At 43.7% G+C, this 16,594-nt stretch overlaps 1 protein-coding gene across 1 annotated transcript in view; it reads left to right on the top strand.

Moving 5' to 3' along the window:
* The window catches only part of LOC126272847 (monocarboxylate transporter 1-like), a 96,733-nt gene that overhangs the window by 47,970 nt on the left and 32,169 nt on the right, over window positions 1-16,594 (top strand). The window contains exons 4-5 of the mRNA XM_049976059.1: window positions 7,007-7,150; window positions 9,148-9,573. Of these exons, the coding sequence (XP_049832016.1) occupies window positions 7,007-7,150; window positions 9,148-9,573 (570 nt within the window). The remainder of the gene's footprint in view (window positions 1-7,006; window positions 7,151-9,147; window positions 9,574-16,594) is intronic.

Raw genomic sequence — 16,594 nt, 5'->3', positions numbered from 1 at the left:
AAGTAATGGACATGTGGCATCAGGATAAAGTTGACATTATACCAATCACACTAATAACTACTACACAATATCCACCAGTACATCAACGCAATACAGCTACATCCAAACGTATATATACAACTACATAAATCTGTAATTATTGATAAATTTTCAGGTACCCGAAAGTTCCTAAATGCAATGTAATATATACCACACAATTAAAAGGAAGTCACGCTTGATCAAGGTCCGCGTCACTTTCCATTTTTTACCAGACATAACGTCTGAGAAAGAAAAGAAATAATAACAATAACAGTAACATTAATAATAGTACTAAAACAGTAGAAGAATTAGGAATGATACTGATTAGTTCAGCACGTCTGAAGCCTTGTTTGGTGTTAGAAAAACTGGAAGGGTTAATAAAATATGGTAAGACAGAAATGAAAGAGACAATAGCTGCTAGGAAAGAAGAGAATTTAGGTGGAGAAGTCTGCAGAGAAGGGGAGGGAATGGCGGTAGGAGAGGGAGGGTTGACGAGCGTTAGCTGCAGAGAAGACAGCTATTGTGATAAGGAGTGTGCCATTAGCTGTCTTTTGAAGTCTCGAACGACTTTAGTTTCGGTAAAATTTTGAGGAAGATTGTTACAAAGTCTGGTTCCTCATACAGAAAATACTTTATAGAAGATGACAGTGTTGTTTAGTGGTACAAAGAGGATTTTACTTTGTTGAGATTGTGTATTTCTTCTGTATTGTTCAGGCAGTAGTGTGAGGGTTGAAGATAAATGGAGTGTAATGATTGAGAAGACGATGGGGCAGATGCTTATAATCGTTACACTTTCGACAGGTAGCTATGATAGTTATTAATAGGCAGGAGCGATATGGTCGAAGTAGAGTACATCACAAATGTATCATATACGAGCATTCATTGCCAGTTCCAGCCGAGTTCTCATACAAAAGTCTTTGGAAAATGAGATTCAAGTAGTCAAGGATGTGGAGTATTATTGACTAAACAAGCTTCTTTTTAAGCTCGAGAGGAAATGCTTTTTATATCTCTTTTGTCAATGAAGTGATTCTGACACCTTACAAACTGTAGTTGTATGTTCATTCCAGCCCAAATGATAGTCCAGAATTATCCCCCAATTCTTTGCAGAAGAAGAAAAGATTACTTCAGTGCTGTTTAGAATTAAGGGTGGAAGAGATTCTCGAAACTGAGGAGTCTTAACTCCTTTGTGAGTGACTGAGATCGCTTGCGTTTTACAAGAGATAAGTTTCAGACCAACGTTCTGCGCTCATTGTGATAAAGCAAATAGGTTGGCATTTACGTTGTGGGTGGCTGTGAGTAGAGTTCTTGGGCTTGCGATGAGTTATAACTGAAGGTCATCAGTCTATAAATGTATGTTCAACAGGAGATAATAGCCGACAAATCATAAACATCTAATGAGAAAAGTAATGGGCCGAACACTAATCCATGTGGGACCCCCAGAAACTGCTTTCTTTTATTCCGACCTCTTTGTTTCGATCATTATACACTGATAAGGATAAGTAATCGATGAGTGAAACCACTGTACTGCACGTGAAGAACAGTTTTGACTTGTGAGTTTAGTAAGTAGAATAACAAAATCGACACAGTGGCAAGCTTAGTAGAAATTCAAGTGGCTCATAATAACCCCCTCTTGTTTGTCCATACATTGTTTCAGTTCGTCTCTCAGTTTTATAAGAGCAATCGTCTGGGTGCGATTTTCCCAGAAACCAGACTGGTATTCATCCAGAAGGTTATTTCACCTTAAATAACTGATAATCTGATCGTCAACTATGTATTCTAAAGGCTTAGAATGCAAGGTTCTCTGGCAGGTTCCTCTTTGGGTAAAGGTTTTATGAGCCCCTTTTTCCAGGTTGTTGGGAAGATACTGGAGGTCAGAGAATGGTTAAAAAATATCCATGATTATAAGCAGTAGTGAAAAGACGAGGTAAATGATTATTTGAAATATTGGCGTGACCTGCAGCTACCTGACTGTGTTAAGCTTACCGGCTGCAGAAACAAAATTTCGTTTGTACCAACCAGTGATACTTCAAGCGAATCGATGGTTAGCATCCTTGTGCAATGGTCAAATAGAGATGTAAGAGTGAAGAAATACTCATTGCGATCCTCAACAGGAACTGGAGGTTCAGCTGCAAATTGAGGTTTGCCTATCCCTATACCTCGTAGGTTTTTCGACAAGACGGAAAGCTGTGAAAGTCCTCAGTTAACAAGTGGGCGTGCCTGATTCTTGCATATCTCACAGAGTCACTAACGCGGTTGCCTAGTCGCTTTTAGGCGAGATATTTCTTAGAGATCTGGTACCGTTTATATCTTCTGTGCGCAGCATCTCTGATGTTGTTATATGTGTCACTGATCCTCGTATCCTTGTGAGGAAGGTAGCTGCGAAGATACTTCGGGTAACGGAACAAATAATTCAGCTGGTCGATGAACGCAGGAAATATGGAAATTTTCGGAAAAAGAGATATACAGCGATATCAGGCCCTTAAGAATGACCACAAGAGGAAATGCAATGAAACTTAAGCGAAATCCTTCTAAGGAAAAAGGAAAAAATGGAAAACAAAATGGTAGAAAGAACGAAAGGTTCAGCGTATTGGGAAGTCAACAACTTTCGGTGAAACTGAAGTCAAAGCTGTCAACATAAGAGTGCAAAAGGGATTTCACTATTGAACACCGAAGAGAGAGCGGGTAGGTGGGAAGAGTTCTTTGGGGGCCTCTGTGAGTGAGAGGAACTGTCTGACAACGTGATAGAATGTGAACTGAGTGTGTATTTGGAAGACAAAGGGTATTCAGTATTAATATCGGAGACTGAATGAGATTATGAAGACTTGCGATCAAGCTAGCTAAAAGTAGGGGATAGCAGTCCGGAGTTTCTAAAATCGTTCGGAAAGTGGCAACCATGCGGCTATTGAACTTAGAACGTGGCCTTAGTGGAGGCCCAACATCGTACTTTTGGGAGAACAGCGTGCCCACAACCATGGAAATTTCAACGTCAGATAAATTTCCATTCTATCTCACGATTTCTTTAATAGTTTGTGCATCCATTTTTCGGACAAGAGCAATATCTGAAGAAGAATGGAATGTATAATTGAGGGTCTATTAAATGACTATGAGTTAGGATTTAGTAAGACATCAGGGAAGCAGTTCTTGCGTAGCCTGTTTGCTTTAATGTGTGTGTATGGAGTGAAAACTACTGAAATAACGAGACATTAGCATAAGAATTGTTGACTTGAAGACATGACCGACAACGAAAAATAATGCACAAGTTTCAAAATTCTCATAATGAAGGAAAAGGGAAAGGCAGGAAGTATACAATACGTGCAAGCATCAAGAGGCAAAAACTAGAATTAAATACCAAGAGCGAAGTGCCCTTATTAAAAACAGCATTAACAAAATTAACAAAAGATGCAGTCTTCCTAGTCTACTCTTATGCAGTTGTACATCGAGAAAACAATGGCGAAAACAAAAGAGAGTTTTAGGAGTGGAATGAAAATTCAGTTTAAATGGTTCTCAATGACCAGAATGCTCTCATCAGTGTACGAGGAAGCTTCACTGGACCTGTTGAATCGAATAAAGAGTCTACTGAAAACTGAATTTGGTCTGCGAGTAAAGCAAAGGAATGGAATAAAGAGTCTACTGAAAACTGAATTTGGTCTGCGAGTGAACCAAAGGAAGACAAAAGTAATGAGGAGTAGCAATAAGAGACTAACCATAAGCATAACATCAAAATCGGTGGCAACGTAGTGGAAGTGAAGGAACTCTTACATGGCGAGCAACGTGAGACAAAGAGAGCACTCTTCGCTAAAAGAAATCTATTTGTTTAAAAAAATATAGCTTAATATGAGGAAGAGATTACTCAGAATGTTCGTGTGGAGCACAGAATTGCATGTAAGCGGATCATGGACTGCGGGAAAACGAAAAAGAAGTGAATCACAGGTTTGACATGCGGTGTTATGGAAATATGTTGAAAATTATGTGACTTATAAAATAAGAATGGAGAGGTTCTCTGCAGAATCGCCGAGAGACGACGACAGATTGAAATATATCCAACAAATAAATAAGGACGTTGTGCGACTCTGTTGTGATGCAGTAAGAACAAGAAAGGAAGTTGTGACTAGTTAGTTTCTGCCCTTTCTCTTACGCCTTATTTTACTGTTAGTGGCATAGTTGTCAAGGAACTGGTTTGGTATACAGTAGCACAGGATTGAAATGTCGAGTTGCGCATCTCAGATTACGTTTTCTGTGTTTTCTGCCACTGACTTATATTGGTGGTGACTACACTTGGCACACCGCAGAACCATAAGAAGGAATCTATGTATGAAACGTCTGTGCTACTGCTTCTAAACTGTAGTCCGAGCAGTCCACAGGGAGTAGACGTCAGGACGCCGAGCATTTAGTGCGACACTGTGGCATGCCAGTGCACTGCAGAAAATTTGATGGCCAGCATCTCAGAAAAGCTGTGTATGACAGGGGAAACCAGAAGTGTCAACTGTCGTCAGGAGCGCTTTGCGAACTACACTGTTACGCTGAAACATTCATCTTTGAAACGAAATATGTCAGCGACTCTTCGTTGCGTCGATTCGATTAGGCATTCGTAGGTTTACTTAGATGTCTACGCAAAAGCCACATAACTCCCGTAAATTAAAGCCGGTGGTTTACAGGTGTGCAACAGGCGCCCGATAGCGTCCAGGCTATGTGCCGGGTTCACGTCTAGAGCATTTGGTGGCCAAGACATCAACGTGAGTTCAATACCATCCTCTTGAATAAACTGTACCACTGCACTGAAAAAAAATTGGAAATTTGTGGTAAGATCTTATGGGACCCAACTGCTGAGGTCATCGGTTCCTAAATTACACTTAATCTAACTTAAATTAACTTACGCTAAGGACAACACATACACCCATACCCAAGGAAGGACTCGAACCTCTTACGGGGGGAGCAGCGCGAACCGTGACAGAACGCCCAAGACAGCGCGGCCACCTCGTGCTGCACTGCTCTGTCCTTGTGACGCAATTGTCCCACTGGGTGACACTGTTGTGGTTGGCAGGAGAGCCAACACCGTGTTACTAAAGGAGGCCGAAATGCACGCGTTTTAGATCACGCAGGCTGGCGTGAGGTCTGGAACATGACAAGGGAATTAGAATTGAGAAAAACGGACGTAGCTGGTGAAATACTTAACTTTAATCCATTAATAATGAACGTCGCTCGTGACAGTACATGATTCACAATATCAATGGTAACTGAATATGGCGCCTTGCTAGGTAGTAGCTGAAGGCTATGCTAACTATCGTCTCAGCAAATGAGAGCGTATTTTGTTAGTGAACCATCGCTAGCAAAGTCGGCTGTACAACTGGGCGAGTGCTAGGAAGTCTCTCTAGACCTGCAGTGTAACGGCGTTCGGCCTGCAACCATTGATAGTGGCGACACGCGGGTCCGACGTATACTACCGGACCGCGGCCGATTCAAAGGCTACCACCTAGCAAATGTAGTGTCTGGCGGTGACACCACAGACACCATCACCGTCGGGGAAGCCATCAAGAGCGCAGGTGTGCAAGTAGTGCCGAATAATAACCAGGTCGGTCGTGGTGTCTTCAATTACTATACTACCACATGTCAAATGGAAACCCAGGCGAATGTCGCTCAGAGTCTAATACTGTTGCTCCGCCGTCATCCGTATAGCGATGCGTATTTCGATGAGCTTGAATGACGGTGTATCTCATTCATCCAATCAGGCGACCAGTTTACATTGATCTGCGGTTCAACGACAATGGCTCACTGCCAGCCGCAATTGTAACTGATGATGTCATTAGGTCAACATGAGAATAGGCAGGGGTCGATTACTGCAGAGCCGCACGTTAAACAAGTGCGTTGAACGGCCTGCTCGAAACACTTGTGCCTGCATCTGCGTTGTCCTGTGTGGTCAGAGCTGCCTTCAAACACTTTCCACAGATACGACCGTAGCACGCGGGCAGTGACGAGCATCGCCGTTTCCCAGATACTCGTTATAGAACGAGTTTGCCAGAGTCGTATATGACAGTGTATTTCCTCAGTTGCAGCCTACTTCGTTTCTAGAATGATTCCTCATTAGACTCGGCTCCGCTTGTACACTATATACGTGCCCACAACGTCACCAGGCCCGGGTGACATTTAGTCTCGCTGTGGTCAATGGTATGTATACAGGGTGGTCCATCTGAAGTTTCGGATGGGATTATCTCGAAAACTGTACATCGGGTAAAAATAGTGGGTAAAACAAGTTGGTAAGCTCAAAGGAGGACCTAAAATAATACTACACATGATCTGCAGCCCCGGCCCTCTTGCGTGGGGCGGGGGAAACTTTTAAATCTTGTAAATAGAAACAAGAATTTTTTTATTGCAGATTCGGATTCTCCATAAAAAAGTATTGAAGTTTTGTCTGAAACATTTTTTAAACCATTGACAGGTGGCGCTGAAATCGAGAAAAAAGTAAAATTGGGGAAGAACTCTGATTTATTTAGAATTATCGGAGAAAGACGCATCAAAAAGATAAAAAATGTGCACCTATTCTCTCTTTACGCCAAATTAAGCTATTTTTGTTACGAAATGTACTGTATCTTACTTTTCGCGTCACCCAAGAACAACGACAAGGACGTAGTAGAATGATGTTCCGATGGGGTGCTTCATTAGTGTGAGTCCCCTTGCCTCTTAGAAGTTGGAGTGCTTCATTAGTGTGAGTCCCCTTGCCTCTCACAGTTTAGGGTGCTTAATTAATGATATTAGCCATGAAGAAATTGTTCAAAACTATCCCCATTTGCTTCAATGCATGAAGTCAATCGTCTGCGAAAGATGTCACAGTTTTGAGCAGCAAATCCTGTCATATGGTTGTATATGCGCAGTAATTTGTCTCAGGAAAAAACTACACTGTATTTACGTGTTATTAATATCTTAAAACTAAACGCCATTTCTGTGTGACAGCGTATGTTGCTTAACTTGATTACTATTTCTAGTGTTTTCACAGGTCTCCTCACCGGGCCGTTGCTGAAGAAATTCTCCATTCGCCAAATGTCCATCATCGGGAGTCTGTTTACTGCGGGAGGCATGTTCCTCACGAGTTTTGCCAACTCATTCACCCACATAATCATTACTTACAGCTTGTTAATAGGTCAGTTAATTGTTTCAGTTTGTGAGTATACTTTATGAAGTTTTGTGTTGTGCCTTTTCTTTCCCTCTTCCTCGCCACTTTCTCTCTCTCCCTGTCTCCCCTTTGCGATTTCAGACTCTCCGGGCGTGTCCCTGAGCTTTTCTCCAAACTTCCTTAATTTCTTTCTCCGCTTTTACTATGTATTGTCTCTCATTTCGTTTGTGTGTCTCTTCGAATGTATGCAGCGTGGATCTGCACAATCAAATCATGTTAGTGATATAACTACAGATTATAAAAATTCACGCTGCTTCCAACTTGGCTCTGAGATAGACTCTGGACAGGCCTCTCCTTGTGTCCAAGCCCGTCTGCAGCTCACTGTCGCTGCAATTGATGCTGGTTTGATCACTGATCTCCCGTCGGCTACCAGCGATCTACCAGTATTGCACCGGCCAGTCTGTGGCCACCATGACGTCGAATAGGAAACTGTTGTTTGGCTAACCCAGTTTATCGCTCTTGCGTTTTCCCATTAGATTGAGTACTGGAATCCCATCAATAGCCATCGCTCTGCTAATACGCCACAAGCCAGCATGCACTTCGACTGAGAGGGACTCTGTTAGGACATCGTTAGCACTGATCAGTGACGCCAAGCTGTACTCCAGTTGAAAGACTTTATCAATGCCCCTGAAGTGACTACTGTTTTCTTTTTCACATCATAACTGTGAATTGTTTATTATGTATTCACCAAGAAAATTTGTTTCTTTCATTATATCCTGAAGCCGAGTTGATTACACACTGTCCTTGCCACCACTTAGGGACAAAAGACATAAATTTGACATTGAATCTGTTGTGGTTGGCAGGAGAGCCAATACCGTGTTACTAGAGGAGGCCGAAAGGCACGCGTTTTAGCTCACACAGGCTGGCGTGAGGCCTGGAACAGGACAAGGAAATTAGAATTTAGAAAAACGGACGTAGCTGGTGGAATACTTAACTTTAATCCATTAATGCTGAACGTCGCTCTTGACGGTACACGATTCACAACATCAATAGTAACTCAATATGGGGCCTTGCTAGGTCGTAGCAAATGATGTAGCTGAAGGCTATACTAAACTATCGTCTCGGCAAATGAGACCTTTTAGGTCAGAATACATCGTTTCTGAGAAGGCGATGTTTCTCTGTGCAAGAATACTCCTTACGCACTGAAACGTGTCCAGATACATCAGTAACGCTGCTTAATGAGAGCAAATCATTGCTTTTCTCTTTTTCACTCAGGATGAGGCCATGTAAATCGCAAAACACAGTTACGATTTTTCCGCAAACGCGACGATATTCATGTTTTTCAGTGCCTAATTCCCTTCGCTCTCCGACTGATACAGTTATTTTCTACTGTTGTGCACCTACAACACAGATCCATCGTATTATGCTCCCGCTTTTAAAAACACAAAACTTTGTGTTCTCCTCCTTCAAGCCTTTCATCATGTAGCCAACGAAAATGGCACTTGTTTTGCAGTAAGTGTTTTCATCTGGAGCACTTCATGCAGCGTTTCAAGTACTTGTGTACATAACATTCCTACCTTCTTTTCATTTATGTCTCTTTTCGTCTTCCAAATATTCGGTACAGACTTTCGCTGACTGAGGTAAGAGCGCCTAGTGAAGATTATCCAGCTGGGCTCTTGGCGTGGGAACAGTTGACATGGAAACAGTTGGCTCACGGTTTGAAAGACAAATATTTAGCATTAAACATCGTTCCTACGGCATGGAAATGGTATCTGAACACGAATTCATATTCAATACATTCTCTGTCCACTGGCCTCTACATGCTAGAGAAGTTTGCAATGGAAGCACATCAACCTGCCCCCACCCTTCCCCTCCCCCGTGCTTGCCTTATAATAATGATCGTTACTACCAAGGCCCAATACATGCCCATTCCTTCTCGAAATATTTTTATTAAGCAAAGTTACTTTTGTGGGCGAACAATAAGCCACATTTTAGCGCATCTGATTCGCCTGTACGATGCACAGGTCTCGGTAGCGGCCTCGTCGAACCGTCCGGTTTCCTAGCCGTCAAGAACTACTTTCTCAAGAAACGGGGCAGCGCCGTCGGCATGTCTACAGCGGGCGGCAACGTGAGCCTGATGGTGATGCCGTACCTCGTCTGGGTGCTGCTGGAGACCTACGGCTTCGGCGGCGCCATGCTCATCATGAGTGGCGTGTCAGCGCACGGGCTGGTGGGGAGCCTCCTCTTCCATCCGCTGGAGTGGCACGCTGTGCGCCGACCAGTCGCCAGTGAGCTGGAGCCGCTCAAGGGTGAAGCCCAGGGTGGCGCTCTCCGCCCCCCAGCTGAAGTTGGAAGACCTCAGGAAAAGCGATCGAGGCAGGACGCCTCTAACCCATCGCTAGCTACCTGTGAACTAAGCAGCACAAATGGTGCGGCACCCAGCCATCTTGGTAATTGGTGATTCTACTAACAGTATATCCACCAGAGAAAGTTATGATGCCATGTTATACAGCTGTGACCTGGTTATCAATACAGTCTTGCTTTCTGTGCTTAAGAGTCATCTATGCATATCCCTGTCCTCCAGATCGCACCCGCCCCTACAAGGATGATACGCACAAGTATTAATCTTTGAAATATAATGATGAACAATTGAACCAGAGGTAGATAGGATTTTTGGCACTTTAGCAAATGAAATAGTTAGGAAGAATACACGATGTAGGCACTTCGCTGCCTGTTCAGTTGCCACATTCGACTGAGTGATTGGGATTGCTGCCTTCTTAGGGTGATGTGTGCCTAAGTGGTATTGGGATGTAGGTAACTGTAGTCAACGGCACCTAGTCAGAGCAGCAATTGACGTTGTATCATCTGATCGTCTCTGTTTTGCAATATTGAAATGCAAGATTTGTGTGTGTTTGTGTCACGAGCAATACATAATAAGTTCTGAATCTGTGAATTGTCATGATATGTTACCATTACTGTTTCACTTGTTACCAGTCCATGCAAAAAAGGTAACACATTTTAGTCTTCAGACGTAAACACTGCCTGTATTTGTAGCAGGTACTTACAGGATAGACATTACATGACATTACAGACAATTGATCTGAGCGAGGAGCGAATTCATAGGGATAACATAACCTTTTAAGTTGCAAATGCTTTGGGTCTTTCACAGCCCATTCTGCCTGTGACCTACTGAGAGTATCTGACACTAATAAATTAGATATTCTCAAGTTTAGTACTTATGATAAAAAATGTGCACCTACCACCTGTAACTATCAGTGAGCTCAAATGGTAACAATGAATCGAGTGCTCACACATGTTCATATTATTTAGCTTAAGAGTAGTGCAACATTGGTTTATTAGCAAATTACTGTCCTATCACACCTCCTCAGTTTGAAACACAGAGGCCACTATCTCTGAAGTTTGCCTATGTAGTCCTTAAGACCTAAGCAAAATATCAGATTTTGCTGAGCAATAAAACTGCTAACCTCTGGACTCCTGACAACGAATAGGAGCACCTACCTTGGACCACCAACATCAACACTGCAGCATAGCCAACATATCTGGTCCAATATAAAGGGCAGTTCTTCTGTGAAGGACATTGAAAGGACTTGAACACATAATCTTCTATTGTCCAGATTATGCACATGTTACGTACAGTCCGCAGCTCGTGGTCTTGCGGTAGCGTTCTGGCTTCCCGCGCACAGGGTCCCGGGTTCGATTCCCGGCGGGGTGAGGGATTTTTCCTGCCTCGAGATGACTGGGTGTTGTTGTGTCGTCTTCATCGTCGTCATTCATCCCCATTTCCGTCGGAGGAAGGCAACGGCAAACCACATCCACTACGACCTTGCCTAGTACAGCGGTGAGGGTCTCCCGCATCGTCCCCTACGCTACTCGGAGAATGTGACCTCATCATTACCTATGAGAGGCACATTCTTTGCATGTTGTATTTGAACACATTAATTAAAGATCAGATTCAGAGGAATATACTTGAGAGACTTGTGGAAAATTTGACAAGGAGAACTCAAAAAGAGTACTAAGAACGGAGAGTACAAAATGAATGATAAGTTAATAGGTGCTAATATAGCACGAAATACGTGGAGAAATACAATCTGGAAACGTGTTGGTTGTTAGGTTCTACATTATAGTTTAGGTGCCGCAAAGCCCTGTCCAATTCCGATGGATGAAATGTCAGAGAATACCAACATTCTCTATTTACTTCCCCGCATTTCAATCAATGAATTGTCTGTCTGATAATCACAAACTCAGCTCTCCTAGAAAATTCATCTCCCGGAAATTACTACTTAACTACTTGTGTATTCGATTATTCCAAGCCGGCCGGAGTGGGCGAGCGGTACTAGGCACTACAGTATGGAAACGCGCGACGGCTACGGTCGCAGGATCGAATCCTGCCTCGGGCATGGATGTGTGTGTTGTCCTTCGGTTACTTAGGTTTAAGTGGTTCTAACTTCTAGGGGACTGGTGACCTCAGAAGTTAAGTCCCATAGTACTCAGAGCAATTTGAACCATTTGTTTATTCCAAAAATATTGCAGATTGATAATTAGTATTTGCTATTCACTTATCGGCGAAACAGAGAAAGCAAGTACTATGAGACAGCCATTGCAGAAATGGAATTTGGATCAAGCTCAGTGCTTATTGTCAGATTGTGAGAAGTGCGTGGCTTAGGACAGACGACGAGCACACGAGCTTCGGTATTGGACGATTCTAACTTCCAATATAAGGTGAGGATTTAACACTGTAGTTTACCTGCAACCCTGTTGTAGGGTTTTATTCTGGTCCTTACATATGAGTGCCATTAGTTGCAGTGAATTTAGTGGAACGTATTGATGCTACCGAAGTAAGGATTTCGTTATATTTTATTTCATTTACGACTATTTTTGTTATTTTTTAAATTATCACACCACATTAGTCCTGAAGGTAGTGTGGTCATCGCTGAGTGAGCTGGGCTCTCGCCTTTGTAGCCCAGGTTTCGGATGTGTATATTTCAGAACTGCCTCACAATTTCTCGATATCGTACTTTCAGTCACAGCACATCAGGCAATCCGTGTAGTTTTCGCAAAGGACAGTCTCAAGGAAAGTGAAGAGCCAGTCGCTGCATCCTGTTCTGAATTTGTTGCAGTCATCGGATGTGGGCATCGGCGTCATTGGCCCAAACAACTGCTATATGTTCGAGGAGAGCTTGTATGACGCACTTATAGATAGCAAGAACACTGTGGTTTCGGAATTCAGAGAGTCAGTTGAGGACTGGATATAGATCACCGAGTAGTGAAAGGACCCTACCACGGCTGTTTCCTTCACAATGACGAATGGAAGAACTGCTGACACTATCCTCTTCGTTATGATAACGCCCTGAGTCTTGTTCAGGTTGAATGTCAGATTCAGTTTTATCTCCCAGTTGATTATCGCTGTTAGAAGTCTACGCTGTAGTATCCGTGCAGTAAGGCTTTTGGTGCACAAGGCTCTCCATCAGCTTCACACGTTATGTGTCGAGGTGTCCGTCGTGTATAATGCATATAGGAGCAGGCCAAGTACCGACCTCTGAAGTACCCTGGTGGCGATGGGATGACGTGATGACACTGTCGGCTGCACATGCATAGAAGGTACATCCATCCAAATAGTTGCACAGTAGTTGCACATGCAGTGCTGGGACTCCATGTTTTAGAGTCTTATACAGTCGTCCCGCATTGCAAGGAGTAGAGCAGCAGGGCTCCAGAGAACTGGTGACAGTCAGCGGCCTCCAGTGCATCCTCCACCAAAAGCAACAATTTGTGGGTTGTAGAATGGCCATTCCGGAATTCGAACTGGGAATCAGGTAAAAGGATTTTCGACTTCCACATGGTCCAGCAGACGTCGCAGCAAGATACGCTCAAATATACGTATTTGGTCCTCCAGAGAGGAGGCTTATCATTTGATAGCTTGTCGTGCAATTGGCAGTTTTTCCAGACTTGTGGATGGCCACAATCTGCGCAGGAAAGTTTCCAGCCCTCATTTCTGTGTTAAAAATGGCCACCAAGTGATCAACAGTTTGCGGTGGCAGGTGTAGAAGGATGGTGTCGATCTGGTCCATCTTTCCAGCCTTCCTTGCTGTTAGGCAGTGAATCTGGCAGTGGATCTCTGTAGCAGCAGTTGTTTCTAATGCTTCAATTACCTGTGGTTCAAGGATCTTGGCAGCATTTCGTGAACCAGATATCCATCTGCTTGGTCCATCAGTTCGTCTACTGGCTGGAAGTTGGTTGCAAAGACGTCCGTCAAGACTCGCTGACTAGCGTATTTCCAACTTGAAATGGAGGAATCCCTGTTTTTTTGCGTAGGAAGCACCGTGCCTCCTTTTTGACGGAACTATCACTGAGTCTTAGAGTGGTCACTTGGTTCACTGACATTTGGTTCTTGTGCTCGTCGATCTCCTTATGTATTTCTCGCCTATGTGGTTGAGCAGACGCTTCGTTGCGGGATTTCTAGTAAGCTTCCATTCCCTAAAAACCCTGTTCTTTTCGTAACTGCGACTCACAGATGTGATCGTAGTCGATGACTACGTAGTTGCTGTCTTGCCTCTTCCAGTGGTGAGTCCTCTCTGGGTGCGTCCACAACACTGCTTGAAAAATGTTACAGTGTAGTACCAATTCCTTCCAGTGATGGGCCAGGAAAATTTACGACGCCCACCGGAGACGTTCTGGAAAAATGTTCCAGACGGTTTTATTCGTGGCAGTGCCCCTACTTGGATTGAACATGGCCTTTTGTCGAGCGTGAGGAGGACAACTCTGCGATTAGCAGCGGACATGTGCTTGCTGTCGGAACTCCCAACCCGCTGCTAAGCAGTTGAATGTAGTACGACATGTTCTCATCTATACGATTTGAGAATGGCCACTAATGCAGAAATTGGAAAATCGCACGAATAAAATGCGATAAAGAAGGGTAACCAACAACCAAGGTAGAACAATTATACTGTCCTTTTTAATTAAACGAGGGGTGTTCATTAAGTAATGCACTTCTTGGCCACTTTCGGTAGAAAAAAATGTGAAATTCGTTCTCGGAGGTCGTGGGATATTCTCGCTTCCGCCACTATACTTTCGTGAAGTTCTGAAAGGCAGAGACGCTATAAGTACTTTCAAAATGGCGTCTGTAACGAAGGTGCATTCCGAGCAAAGAGCTGTCACTGAATTTTGTTGCGGTAAATCAGAGAATTTCAGATATTCCTAGGAGCTTGCACAATATCTACAGAGACCTGGCAGTGGACAAAAGCACGGTGAGTCGTAGGGTGAACCATCAGTCATTATCGCAAGAAGGTCTCTCAGACATGTCTGATTTCCCACGTGCCAGCCGGCCACACACAGCTAAGACTCCTCTCATTGGAGGTAACGGACGGATCACAATTAGACATCTCGCTGCATAACAGGGCGTCTCTATTGGTCCACCAGCTGGGGTACTGAAAGGTGTATGCCACTGGGTTTCTCGCCGCCTAATGTAAGACCATAAAGAGCAACGAAGGACCATCTATGCCGAATTGCGTGCGCGTTGCGAGGCTGATGTTTTGTCTAACGTCGTCACAGGCGATGAAACGTTGGTTCATCACTTCGAACAAGAAACAAAACGGCAGTCCGTGGAGTGCTGTCACACCACACCACATTACGCTCGGGAAGCTGAAGAAACTACGTCAGTGTGTTCGTCTCCACATAAATGCAAACAAACTTCTTCATGACAATGTGAGACCTCATACAAGTCTGCGCACCCGCGAAGAGCTCACAGAACTTCATTGGGCGGTTCTTCCTCATCCGCAACTCGCACCTTCCAACGCCCATCTGTTTGGTCCAATTAGTATGCATACTTTGGGAAGCAGTAGGTGTATGATGGAGAGGTTATTGTTGCAGCAAGACGTTGCTCCGACATCGATTAGTAGAGTGGTACCACGCAAGTATATAGGGCAGTGAGGTTGTGGAAAGCGGTCGCATTGAATGGAGATGTGGACAAATAACTAGGGCATAAAATGATTTAGTGTAATCCTGATTAAAACTAACTTGCTCTCAGAAAAAAACTTATTGAACGCCACTTGTACTATTCTAAAACTTGTTTCACTATTATCCAAAAGTGGCACCCATTGGTTTATTTACCTATAGATCCTGGTAGTAGCCAATTTTATATTCACAAAGAGTGTGAGAACACATATTGGCTGACAAAAAAGTGTGTCACCTAGAAGACATGGTCGGATTGCAATAAAACTTCACACACATGTACAACACCAGCTGATAAAGAGACGATTATATTTATAATTATATGTCACAATAGAACGACCGCCAGAGTACATTAGAGTTGTTCGTGTTTAGAGGTTCTCACCGGTCTGGTACGATATGTAATGGGCTAGAGCATCCTCAACATCGTCGTCTGTATATAGTACATGATAGGCTGCTGATGCTGTTTAGCGTTCTCACCCAGAAATCATCAGGAGCAGCAGGAGCACAGTCAAATGTAGAGCGATCATTGTGAACGACACAAAGATGGCGTGTACTTGTGGGAGTCCTGTCGGAGTTTTAAAGACACTTAATTGTTTGTCTCGATTCGGTCGTCTTGTAGAACTTTGCAGTATCCAGATTTGTGGGGAATTTGGATATGAAAGGAGGCCTGTTGTGGGACGGCATTGAAACGCAAGGGCAGTATAGTCGTCAACAAGGTTCTGGTCAACTACAAATGACCGTCACAATGGAGGATAGAGGTGTTGTGCACCAAACATATAGTAATTTCTTCATATCTACCATACTATAACAAGTAACGGATTTCTGCTACATTATGGGTCATCCCGCACCAATGGTCAGAGACCATTAGTAGCCAGACTAGTGAATTACCGTCCCTTCTGTTGGCTGTCGTTACACCACAATACAGGTGTACTGGGTGTGGCGCCATGGCCAGGAAGTAGGGATTGCTGATGAATGCTGTCATATTGCGTTCAGCTGGATTATCATCGTCAGCGAGTACGGCAACGAACTTGGGACAATCCCCATTCCTCCACGACTTTGGAGAGACCCAGCGGTGTTCCTCCTGGTATCAAGGTTTGAAGAGGCACGGGTATGACTTCAAGTTGTAGCTGGTAGTGCCTCTGATGGCACAACAGTACGTCATGCACAGCCTATGTCCTTTTTGAACAGATTAACATCCATTCACACATAGCATGTATGTCTATGGTTTGCATGATGGTGAAGTACTCTCGTGGGCAGCGATTTCCCCAGATATGTCTCTGATAGGAAATGTGTGGGACCAACTCGGATGTTAACTTCGTCTCGGTGCCTACACCCAGAATAACGAGGGTTAGTTCGTCCAATAACTTTTGTATCTGGGGATCAGAACATCCGCATGAAGCTCCACAATGTCAAAGAGATTCTTCAAGATTAAACATCTTCTGGATTGTGTCCCGAAGTCAAGTGCATGACCCGCTATATTTCACTGACACTATGGTAACATTTGTG

Source organism: Schistocerca gregaria, chromosome 5 (genome assembly GCF_023897955.1).
Source record: "Schistocerca gregaria isolate iqSchGreg1 chromosome 5, iqSchGreg1.2, whole genome shotgun sequence".
Taxonomy (NCBI): Eukaryota; Metazoa; Arthropoda; class Insecta; order Orthoptera; family Acrididae; genus Schistocerca; species Schistocerca gregaria.
Note: the sequence above shows the minus strand (reverse complement) of the source record. Positions and strands in the feature narration are given on the sequence as shown.